The sequence below is a fragment of the Dendrobates tinctorius genome, unplaced genomic scaffold, assembly GCF_039654945.1.
Source record: "Dendrobates tinctorius isolate UK_male_01 unplaced genomic scaffold, ASM3965494v1 ptg000008l, whole genome shotgun sequence".
Taxonomy (NCBI): domain Eukaryota; kingdom Metazoa; phylum Chordata; class Amphibia; order Anura; family Dendrobatidae; genus Dendrobates; species Dendrobates tinctorius.
Genome location: NW_027361676.1, coordinates 66,829,770 through 66,842,301, shown reverse-complemented (window position 1 = coordinate 66,842,301; position 12,532 = coordinate 66,829,770). Strand labels below are relative to the sequence as shown.

The window sequence follows — 12,532 nt, the reverse complement described above, 5'->3', positions numbered from 1 at the left end:
GCGCGAGTTTGTGAGTCAGATCTTAAGATTCCTGTGTGCCCCAGTTAACAATATCAGTCACAGATTAAGAGTAAGTAAATACTGGTGATATAACCGTACTGGACACGCAGCAATTTCATCAAGTATGAAGTTTTACCAAGTTATCCCCTGCACTCTCTCTGACAGGTGTGCTTAGCCATCTCTGGCAGTCCGTCTGGTTTCACTCAGACAGGGCGTTGCAGAACTGCGTTCTCCGAAGCGGGGGGAGAGTGGCGCCACTGTTTGGACCACCAGCAATCAGCAAATTATTCCCTATAATATGATTAGAGATAACAAAAAAAACTTTTCGAAAATGCTCAAACAGGTGCTGTCACTAGATTAAAAGTGATCCGCTTTTGTCCTTATTTTATTTCTGCTGTTCCCAAGATTTCTGTTTCCATGAATCAGGAGCGTCTGACTCCAGCACACCTCCTCCTCAAGACCGGCATGAACAACGCCGGTATTGATGCATTGGGCCCAATATGTTCTTTGCATTTGCACAGGAAATTATGACGGTTCGCACATATTTCTTTTGCTGGCATATGAGCTTAGACAGTTACAGTATGTGCAAGATGTGCCACATATAGTATGTGCCATTCTAAATTTGGAGTTTCTTCGGGTTATATGCTTTACAAAGTCCAATTATTCGGGTCCGATACAGTTGTGGATTCTTTATATGCTAAAACTTGACTGGAATAGTCCACGGCTGTGGAGTCGGTAAGCCAAACCTCCGACTCCTCAATTTCCATGACACCGACTCCACCAAAATGGGCTCCGACTCCACACCCCTGTTAACACTGCCAGTTCTTTTATTACAGTATGCTAACATTTACCAGCCAGAGTAGAGATGTAACCAGATTATTGGAACACTAGTCTTCTGACAAACCCCCAAAATTTAAGAAAATTAAAAGGAAACTGTGAGCTCTTCTACCCCTCCTCAATCACCATCATCTTTATAATCAGTCCATTGTTCCGTAATCTCCCTGTGAAATACACTTATTCCTAAGCGTGAAAAATAAAAGTATAAAACTTTGCTTGCACCATACATACTCCGTTATTAAGCATGTGGTCCACAAATCAGTACTGGGGCAGGAAGGGTATATATTAAAAAAATAGAAAACTATAAAGTGCTAGTGCTAAGTAATTAATATCAAAAGTGCTAAATGCAGATAGAACTAATTCAATGCCAAACCACTCAATAGAAGGTAGTCATTATTACCTATCAGGATAGACAATAAATATTTAACTGAATGCAAGACTGGATGTGCATAAATAAGCAATGCATCCAGCACCAAATATATTCATAAAGAGCTCTTGCCCATATTTCCCCATATGTAGTACCATGCAAGTAGCCCCAACGCGCATTTTGCATGTGCAAAGGGGGGGGGGCCATAAGGACATCACCTCTGTGCTACATGTCAATCACCTCCTTGGAAGCATGGTTACAAAGACCTGAGGGGGAACTAGTGTGGGAGAATTAATGCCTACCAGACTAGTCCTGGCTTATTTGCATACCGGAAGCCAGATTTATAACTTTATTTCTCACACACAGAACAACGTATCACACATGATGGGTAGGGACGCACCTGAAGAGTACATACAGTGAGTATGGAAAGTATTCAGACTCCTTTAAATTTTCACTCTGTTTCATTGCAGCCATTTGGTAAAAATCAAAAAATTCATTTTTCTCTCATTAATGTACACTCTGCACCCCATCTTGTAGGAAAAAAAGAGAAAATGTACACATTTTTGAAAATTTATCAAAAAAGAAAAATTGAAATATCACAGGGTCATAAGTATTCAGACCCTTTGCTTAGACACTCATATTTAAGTCACATGCTGTCCATTTCCTTGTGATCCTCCTTGAGATGGTTCTACTCCTTCTTTGGAGTCCAGCTGTGTTTAATTAAACTGATAGGACTTAATTTGTAAAGGCAAACACCTGTCTATATAAGGGTACCGTTACACCTAGCGATGCACCAGCGATCCCGACCAGCGATATGACGCGGTCAGGATCGCTGGTGCATCGCTAGGTGGTCGCTAGTGAGCTGCCACACAGGCAGATCTCACCAGCGACATCGCAGGGGTCGGGGATCGCTACTTACCTGTCAGACGCGGCGATCCTGCGTCCTCCCGCCCGGCTCCACGCGTCGCTCGTCGGCGCCACAGGAAGCACAGCAGGAAGTGGCCGACGAGAAATGGTCCAGGAGCTTCTTGAGCGATCAGCGATAACCAGCGGGGGAGCCAGTCGGAGGTAAGTATCACATGCAGCGATATTGCTAGCAATATCGCTGCAACGTCACAAAATCGGTGACTTTACAGCGATATTGCTAGCGATATCGCAGTGTTCAACGGGGGCTTAAGACCTCACAGCTCACAGTGCATGTCAGACCAAACGAGAATTATGAGGTCAAAGGAACTGGCCAAGGAGCTCAGAGACAGAATTGTGGCAAGGCTCCTATCTGGCCAAGGTTACAAAAGAATTTCTGCAGTACTCAAGGTATCTAAGTGCACAGTGGCCTACATAATTCTTAAATGGAAGAAGTTTGAGACCACCAGAAGTCTTCATAGACCTGGCCGTCCAGCCAAACTGAGCAATCGAGGGAGAAGAGCCTTGGTGTGAGAGGTAAAAAAGAACCCCAAGATCACTGTGGCTGAGCTCCACAGAAGCAGTAGAGAGATGGGAGAAAGTTCCACAAAGTCAACAATCAAGGCAGCTCTCCACCAGTCGGGCCTTTATGGCAGAGTGGCCCGACGGAAGCCTTTTCTCAGTGTAAGACATATGAAAGCCCGCAATAGAGTTTGCTTAAAAACACATGAAGGACTCCCAGGCTGAGAAATAAGATTCTCTGGTCTGACAAGACAAAGATAGAATTATCACCAAAAAGTTCTAAGCGGTATGGGTGGAGAAAACCAGGCACTGCTCATCACCTGCCCAATACAATCCCAACAGTGAAACATGGTGGTGGCAGCATGATATTGGGGTGTTTTTCAGCTGCAGGGACAGGACGACTTGTTGCAATTGAAAGAAACATGAATGCGGCCAAGTACAGATATATCCTGGATGAAAACTTCTTCCAGAGCGATCTGGACCTCAGACTTGGCCGAAGGTTTACTTTCCAACAAGACAATTTTTCATTTTGATCACTGTGATAAACTCTCACAGTGATCAAAATGAAAAAAAAGTAAATACATCCCCCGTTTATCACCCCCATAGGTAGCCACAAATAATAAAATAACTTTTTTTTATTTTTCCATTAGGGTTAGGGGTGGAATTAGGATTAGAGGTGGAATTAGGGTTAATATTAGGGTTAGGCTTGTGGTTAAGGGTTAGAGTTAGGGTTAGGGGTGTGTTGGGGTCAGGGTTGTGGTTACGGTTATGATTAGGGCTGGGTTTGGGTTAGAATTGAGGAGTTTCGACTGTTTAGGCACATCACGGGGGTCTCCGAACGCGACATGGCGCCACGATTTATTCCAGCCAATTTTGCATTCAAAAACAGCGCTCCCTCCATTCCGAGCCCCGACGTATGCCCAAACAGTGGTTTACCCCCACATATGGGGTATCAGCGTACTCACGAAAAATTGCACAACTTTGGGGGTCTAATTTCTCCTGTTACCCTTGGGAAAAAAAATCACTTTTTTAGCCCCCAATTTTTTGTGGAAAAAAAATTATTTTTTATTTTCACAGCTCTGCGTTATAAACTTCTGTGAAGCACTTGGGGGTTTCAAAGTGCTCACCACACATCTAGATAAGTTCCTTGGGTGGTCTAGTTTCCAAAATGGAGTCACTTGTGGAGGGTTTCCACTGTTTAGGCACATCATAGGCTCTGCAGACATAACATGAAGCCCGCGGACCATTCCATCAAGTCAGTATTTCAAAACGTCACTACTTCCCTTCCGAGCCCCGACGTGTGCCCGAACTGTGGTTCTCCCCACATATGGGGTACCAGCGTACTCAGGACAAACTGGACAACAACTTTTTCTCCTGTTACCATTATGAGAATAAAAAATAGCGGGCTAAAAAAATCATTTGAGGGAAAAAAATTATTTTTATTTTCACGGCTCTGTGTTTTACACTTCTGTGAAGCACCTGGGGGTTCAAAGTGCTCACTATGCATCTAGATAAGTTCCTTAGGGGGTCTAGTTTCCAAAATGGGGTAATTGGTGGGGGAGCTCCAAAGTTTAGGCACACAGGGGCTCTCCAAACATGACATGGTGTCCGCTAACGATTGGAGCTAATTTTCCATTCAAAAAATCAAATGGCGCTCCTTCCCTTCTGAGCCCTGCCGTGTGCCCAAACAGTGGTTACCCCCCACATATGGGGTACCAGCGTACTCAGGACAAACTGGACAACAACTTTAGGGGTCCAAATTATCCTATTACCCTTGTGAAAATAAAAAATAGCGGGCTAAAAATTCATTTGAGGAAAAAAAAATGATTTTTTTATTTTCACTGCTCTGTGTTATAAACATCTGTGAAGCACTTGGGGGTTCAAAGTGCCCACCACACATCTAGATAAGTTCCTTGGGGGGTCCGCTAATGATTGTTGGAGCTAATTTTCCATTCAAAAAGTCAAATGGCGCTCCTTCCCATCCAAGCCCTGCTGTACACCCAAACAGTGGTTTATGACCACATATGAGGTTATCGGTGTACTCTGGAGAAATTGCCCAACAAATTTTAGGATCCATTTTATCCTGTTGCCCATGTGAAAATGAAAAAAAAAACTGAGGCTAAAAGAAAATGTGTGAAAAAAAATTCCTTTTTTTTACGGATCAATTTGTGAAGCACCTGGGGGTTCAAAGTGCTCACTGTGCATCTAGATAAGTTCCTTGGGGGGTCTAGTTTCCAAAATGAGGTCACTTGTGGGAAAGATCCAGTGTTTAGGCACACAGGGGCTCTCCAAACGCGACATGGCAACCGCTAAATATTCCAGCATATTTTCCATTCAAAAAGTCAAATGGCGCTCCTTCCCTTCTGAGCCCTGCCGTGTGCCCAAACAGTGGTTTATGACCACATATGAGGTATCGGTGTACTCAGGAGAAAATGCCCAACAAATTTTAGGATCCATTTTATCCTGTTGCCCATGTGAAAATGAAAAAATTGATGTTAAAATAAAATTTTTGCTGGAAAATTTAAAATGTCCATTTTTTCCTTCCAAGTTGCATTAGTTCCTGTGAAGCACCTGAAGGGTTAATAATCTTCTTGAATGTAGTTTTGAGTAGCTTGAGGGGTGCAGTTTTTAAAATTGTGTCACTTTTGGCTATTTTCTGCCATATAGACCCCTCAAAGTGACTTCAAATGTGAGGTGGTCCCTAAAAAAAAAAAAAATGGTTTTGTAAATTTTGATGTTAAAATGAGAAATCGCTGGTCAACTTTTAACCCTTAGGCTATGTGCACACGTAGCGTTTTAAAACGCTTACTAAAAACCGGACTCCTTCCCAGAAATCGCGCGTTTTTTTCCGCGCGATTTCACCGCGATTATGATCTCGATTTTGCAGCGATTTTCGCGTGCGATATTCAAGCACTTTCCAAGCGATTTGAAGCATCGAAGCATAGGATGTTAAAATGCTAAAAAAAAAAATAAAAAAAATCGGTGTATATTTACCTTCCGGCGTCCTGCGATGCATTCCCGGGCCTCAGCGTTCCCAGTAATGCCTTGCGAGACCTGTGATAACGTTGGTCTCGCGTTGCTATAGCGATCTCGTGAGACCGCTAGAGTCACGCGAGACTACGTCATCACAGGACCTTGCCGCAAGGCATTACTGGGAACGCTTAGGCCGGGAATGCATCGCGGGACGCCGGAAGGTAAATATACACCGATTTTTTATTTTTTATTCTTTTTTTTACAGGGGTATGGTACCCAGGGCCTGGAGGACAGTCTCCTCTCCTCCACACCGTGGGTACCAACCGCACATGAGACGCTTAACTTCCCACATGGTGGGCATAGCCACATGCGGGAAGTAAGCGATTCTCATGCATTCCTATGGGTGCGGAATCGCGGCAATTCTTTGCGATTCCGCACAAAAGAATGAGCATGCTGCGATTTTTTCCGCGATGCGATTCCGCCGCGGAAAAAAGCGCAGCATTAGCACAGCATGTGCGGAATGCCATAGGAATGCATGGGGGGCGTTCTGTACACGATTTTTAAGCGTTTTTGCGCCGAAAATCGCGGCAAAAACGCTTAAAAATCGCTACGTGTGCACACAGCCTTATAACTTCCTAACAAAAAAAAAATTTTGTTTCGCCAAATTTCCGTTTTTAACAAATAAACGCAAAAATTATCGACCTAAATTTACCACTAACATGAAGCCCAATATGTCACGAAAAAACCAATCTCAGAATCACTAGGATGCGTTGAAGCCTTCCAGAGTTATTACCTCATAAAGGGACACTGGTCAGGTCATTAGGGTCAAAATAGGCTGGGTCACGAAGGGGTTAAAAGGGTATGCCCATCTCCAAGATCTTATCCCAACATGTAGTAAGTATAATTATAATATTAAATACCTCTAGTTTAAAACATAGTATAATTTTGTGCAGGCATTGCAGGACCTTAGGTATCCATGGTTACGACCACTAGCAAATAGCTGTCACTTTATCAGTGGTCATAACCACAGACACCCAAGGTCCTGTAAATTACTGCACATGAGGAAAGAGACATAACTTATTAGAAAAACTATACTACATTTATAATTGGAGGTACTTGCAAATATTATTATTATTACACCTACTACATATTGGGATAGAATCTTTGGAGATGGAAATACCCCTTTAAGGACTCATTCAGGCATCCGTGATTCACATACAGGTTTTATCTGTGACTTCCTTGATTAAAAACATGTACCCATTAAAGTCTATGCTACCCACACATCCGTAGGGTTATTTTTTAATCACCGGATTAAAATTACCCATACAAGTTTATGGGTCCATCGAAGTCACAGACATTACCATCAGTGTGCAGTCCATGTGCGGCCCATGTTTATCACTAACATATAAGGAGAAGCTTTGTCACTGATGAAAAAAACTGACCAAACCCTGAGGACACTTGGGCCGTTTTGTTTGTACGTAAAAAATCACAGACGTCTGAAAAAGGCCTAAAAGCCCCCAAGCACTTTAGATTACAACTGGCCAAATCCGCTAACAATCGAATGTGTATGGAGGCCTTGATGTCGGAGGAGTTAAGGGTAGGGCTCTCAGAATGTAAAGGTCTGGCCTTTTTGTTGTCCAGGACATAAGTGGCCACAGGAGCTGTCTGGCAGCAGCTTTGTGTTATCCTCATGTTCGGCTGATAATGTAGCATGCGTTTGGCCAGCTTTAGGCCGGGCTCACATGAGAGCATTATATATTGTAGGGATTCACTCTGGTATGCATTAGGCCTTAGGTAACGTTCACACAGACAATGTAGTTTTGGTCCCAACACGTGCAGTTTTTATTGCTTTCTAACAGATTGCACAACACCAAAACAACAAAATCAAACATAAATCCCTAGCCTTGTCCAGGATCTAACTAAACAGTATAGACCCTGGCTAGCATTAAACGGCTGAGCTAGCCCCCAACTCGATCAACCAAACCAGCCATTGTCCATAGCAGTCACTGATACTTGTACTTCTCTGCACACGGCCTGTGCAGACTTCTCAGAGAGGGATTCTGGCCTCTTACATCCATTTATTAATGATCTAGAACGGCACTTCATACTACATGCAACAACACTTAAGCCAAAACCGTGAGGTAAATAAATACGGTAGAGAAATGAAGCGATCCAGGAAATTAAAAATAATATTTCATTGTATCCCAATTATAAGTGCATTTTTTATTTTTTCTACTATTTATTAGGTCAGCGTCCCCTATACGGCATGCTCTGCTTTTTTTAATTATATGTTTTACACGTGTTTAAATAAAATATTGTTTTGTTTTTTTATTTCATGGATCGCTTCATTACGCAACCGTTTTTACCTCACGGTTTGGATATAGTGTTATTCTCGGTTACATCCAGCAGACTGACTCCCAGTCACTCCATTCAGAGAGAGACACACGGCATGTCTCTCTCTCAGCTACAGCTCACATCTTGGCTGGCCACTTCAAGTTCCAAAGAAATTAAAGCTGTCCTGCAGGCTAAAGGTGCATCAGTGTCAGCACGAACTATCATTAGATATTTGAATGAAATATACGTGAGTAAGCAAAAATCCTTCTGAGAAAGCATCTTGTGGACAGCTGAGACCAAGACAGAGCTTTTTGGTAAAGCACATCATTCTACTGTTTACCGAAAACAGAATGAGGCCAATAAAGAAAAGAATACAGTACCTACAGTCAAATATTATGGAGGTTCAGAGATTTTTTTTTTTTTGTTATTCTGCTGCCTCTGGGATTTGATGGCTTGACTGTGTCCAATGCATCATGAAAACTAAAAATTATCAAAGGATTTTGGGATGAAATGTAGTACCCAATGTTAGAAAGCTGGGTTTGCATCCTTGGTCATGTATCTCCCAGCAGGACAATGACCACATACGTCAAGAAGCACTCAGAAATTGATAGAAACAAAGCACTGGAGAGTTCCGAGCTCATTGCTGGCCACTCCAGATCTAAATCCCGTTGAAACCTGTTGGGAGAAGGCACCCTTCAAATATGAGTGATCTGGAGCACTTGGCAAAATAAGAGTAGTCCAAACTTCCAGTTGAGAGGTGTAAGAAGTTGAGCCTACATTTAAAAAGCTCCCCACATAGTGTCCATGTATGGGAGCCGGTCCTGCTCATCCCTTATTTACACAGGACATCACTGACGCATGGTAATGTTTCAATACTAGAGGTTAGGCCCATCCCGAATTTGGGTGCACCTTGACGTTGGTGGGATGGCTTAATAAACTTTTTTGGATGCAGCAGGTCAGAAAACCATACCGGCCGATAGAATAGTTTAACATCTCCTTATTCTATAATGATGAGCAAACAAACATCATTGGTAGAGTTCTGCATAAAAGAGGCTCTCAGTTGTCCAACATTTACAATACATGGGTCACGACGTTCAAGCTTGCATTAGCGCTGGCAACAAAGTGCGATGACTATGACTGTGCCCATCATAACAATCACTGATCGCTCAGCAGCCTTTCGGAAAATTGTAAATGAGTTGCAATACTCAGCCACTTGCAAAAAGCCTGATTGGTTATGGAAACGCTGATGGCCATGACAGTCCCAGCCTTTTCTATTGTTCATTAGGGGTTTTACATTATACACATTCGATGTACAACTTATAAAGAGAGGCAGCGGTGTCAGCCCAGAGATCGTGCCCTTACTGCCCACTGCGAGCCATCTGGGCAGATGTGACCCAATGTGCCACGTACAGGCAAATCTCTTCTATCAGCCAAGAAACAATAACATTGGTAGTAATAAGTGGACCCTTTCCACAGATGTCCCCAAACACAAAAACTGTGAAAAAAATACTAAATCCAATAGTTTTTTACTAAAATAATTATGAAAAACAAAAAAAAAGTATATCCAAGACCTCATTTAGACGTCACTTTTCCGCATACAAGTGCCATCCGTATTTTTTCCATGTAGCACTTGCATGTACAGTAGTGAAATGGGGTCCGTGGTTTTCAGCAGACCGAGGGTCTGATGCAAAATCGCAGAGACATGTCTAATTTTGATCTGAGTGTCAGACAGAATTATCAATGCAAGATTATGGGTCTGTGAAAAACAGGCAGCACTTGGATGACATTCTCACGGGCTGTTGCATATGAAAAGAATGTAATTTTTTTTTACTTTTCGTATTCAAGAAAAACTGATCACACTCAGACCAAAAGTCACTGATAAAACTGGGTCATTTTCTTGTCCGTCAAAGAAACTCTGGTGTGAACAAGACCTAAGACAGAGTACACTCTTCAGGTGTAAAGATGATAACCGGCCCAGACATAAGTGGTTGGCACACCCATGGGCAACAGACATACTCCACAATGCCAATCGGTTAGCCTACAGTGCCCAGGGTAGCCCTACAATGGTCGCTGCAGAATGCCCTATGAATTGTCAACCCAGAACACACTTTAAAAAAAAAAAAAAAAAAAAAGTTTACGGCCACCTGTAGTACATAGGCAGTCCCATTACTCCGGTCATGACAAGTTGTACGCCAGCAGATCGAGAGTATGGCGGAATCTCATGACACGGGTATATGCGGTGACAAAGGCACATTACTGACATTTATAGCACACAATGCTGGCAGGTCGGTATGTGACCACCACTAATATTCGGTGCTGGCCCGCCATGCTTTATTGGCATAAGTCTGCACAGTGGAGGATTCTGCTGGCCTGGCACCATTAACACATCCCTATCAGATGGATACAACTTTTGGGGCCTTTTTACAAAACTAGCTGTGGTGGGGCGCTCTCATGTGACACTTCTGGGCATACGCCCCAGATAATATTAACCAGTTTGAGGGCAGCACAAGAGTTTAGGGAGTGCGGGAAAGCTACGACCCCTCCTCCCGGCCCAGTGGTCGGCCTCCAGGTCTCCTCCCGGCCCAGTGGTCGGCCTCCAGGTCTCCTCCCGGCCCAGTGGTCGGCCTCCAGGTCTCCTCCCGGCCCAGTGGTCGGCCTCCAGGTCTCCTCCCGGCCCAGTGGTCGGCCTCCAGGTCTCCTCCCGGCCCAGTGGTCGGCCTCCAGGTCTCCTCCCGGCCCAGTGGTCGGCCTCCAGGTCTCCTCCCGGCCCAGTGGTCGGCCTCCAGGTCTCCTCCCGGCCCAGTGGTCGGCCTCCAGGTCTCCTCTCGGCCCAGTGGTCGGCCTCCAGGTCTCCTCTCGGCCCAGTGGTCGGCCTCCAGGTCTCCTCTCGGCCCAGTGGTCGGCCTCCAGGTCTCCTCTCGGCCCAGTGGTCGGCCTCCAGGTCTCCTCTCGGCCCAGTGGTCGGCCTCCAGGTCTCCTCTCGGCCCAGTGGTCGGCCTCCAGGTCTCCTCTCGGCCCAGTGGTCGGCCTCCAGGTCTCCTCTCGGCCCAGTGGTCGGCCTCCAGGTCTCCTCTCGGCCCAGTGGTCGGCCTCCAGGTCTCCTCTCGGCCCAGTGGTCGGCCTCCAGGTCTCCTCTCGGCCCAGTGGTCGGCCTCCAGGTCTCCTCTCGGCCCAGTGGTCGGCCTCCAGGTCTCCTCTCGGCCCAGTGGTCGGCCTCCAGGTCTCCTCTCGGCCCAGTAGTCGGCCTCCAGGTCTCCTCTCGGCCCAGTGGTCGGCCTCCAGGTCTCCTCTCGGCCCAGTGGTCGGCCTCCAGGTCTCCTCTCGGCCCAGTGGTCGGCCTCCAGGTCTCCTCTCGGCCCAGTAGTCGGCCTCCAGGTTGCCTCACCACATTTTTCCCTCACAGTGCCCAACATTCCTGAGTCGACTCCACCTCCCGGCCCTCATTACCCAAAGTGACTGTTCCATGTGCCTCCCACTGGCCGACCACCACCCCCTGCCCTGCCTGTCTTTCTTCCTAGACTCCCTCCCCCTCCAGCCTCAGATACAACATAACCGTATAACAGCTGCTACATTGTAACTCCACTGCCCCTGTAATGTCGGCCGTAGTAGTGAGCAGCACACGGGGGTCTGCGACCTCGGAGACCCGAGCAGGGGCCACATGTCACCTACCTGTCCCGGGGGTCGATCCAGCTGGTCTGCCTGCTGTTGTGGTCGATGTAAAACACCTTCCCGTCGTAGTCTCTGGCTTCTTCCCAGCCATCCGGTAGAGGCAGCTGCCCATTCCCCTTCCTAGGCATGATCAGCCTCTGCAAACTCCTCCATAAGTACAGAAAGGGGCTGGAGAGGGGCCGCCGGGGCTCACAGCAGCGGCAGGCGCAGAGAGGAAGCACCGAGCCGCCCAGCAGGCAGGAAACCCCCCGCTCCACTCGCCAGCATGTCTGGGGGGCTGCTCTGGCAGCTCCCGGCTCGGAGTTCGCACAAGCAGCAAGGAGCCGTCTGGATTAGGATCCGGGGAAGCCAATAACCTCGGCCTGTTCCCAGCCACAGGCTCATTAGCATGAGATTAGCATCCGTCTCATCTGCATGCACATTCCACACTCCTGCATTCCTCGGCGCTAACCCCTTGTGTGCCGGGGGCTGGCAGGGCAGGGCCGCCGGCAGCCGGGCGGGAGCACATTCTGCAGGACGGGGAAACTTTATCCCAGGCAGTGAAGTTCCTGCCCCGCTGCCAGTCACAAGGGCCTGCTGCCAGTCACGGGGGGCCCCGCTACCAGTCACGGGGGGCCCGCTGCCAGTCACAGGGGGCCCCGCTGCCAGTCCCATTGGGCCCCGCTGCCAGTCACAGGGGCCTGCTGCCAGTCACGGGGGGCCCCGCTGCCAGTCACGGGGGGCCCCGCTACCAGTCACGGGGGGCCCCGCTACCAGTCACGGGGGGCCCGCTGCCAGTCCCATTGGGCCCCGCTGCCAGTCACAGGGGCCTGCTGCCAGTCACGGGGGGCCCCGCTGCCAGTCACGGGGGGGCCCGCTGCCAGTCACGGGGGGGCCCGCTGCCAGTCACGGGGGGGCCCGCTGCCAGTCACGGGGGGGCCCGCTGCC

At 47.1% G+C, this 12,532-nt stretch overlaps 1 protein-coding gene and 1 long non-coding RNA gene across 2 annotated transcripts in view; one reads left to right on the top strand and one right to left on the bottom strand.

Annotated features, from left to right (window-relative positions):
- WWC2 (WW and C2 domain containing 2) overlaps positions 1-12,039 on the bottom strand; it is a 224,305-nt gene extending 212,266 nt beyond the window's left edge. Inside the window, exon 1 of the mRNA XM_073577983.1 lies at positions 11,606-12,039. Coding sequence (XP_073434084.1) covers positions 11,606-11,733 — 128 coding nt within the window. The 5' untranslated portion in view covers positions 11,734-12,039. The remainder of the gene's footprint in view (positions 1-11,605) is intronic.
- Positions 1-12,532, top strand: part of LOC141092096 (uncharacterized) — a 78,424-nt gene that overhangs the window by 496 nt on the left and 65,396 nt on the right. The gene's annotated exons all lie outside the window — the stretch shown is intronic.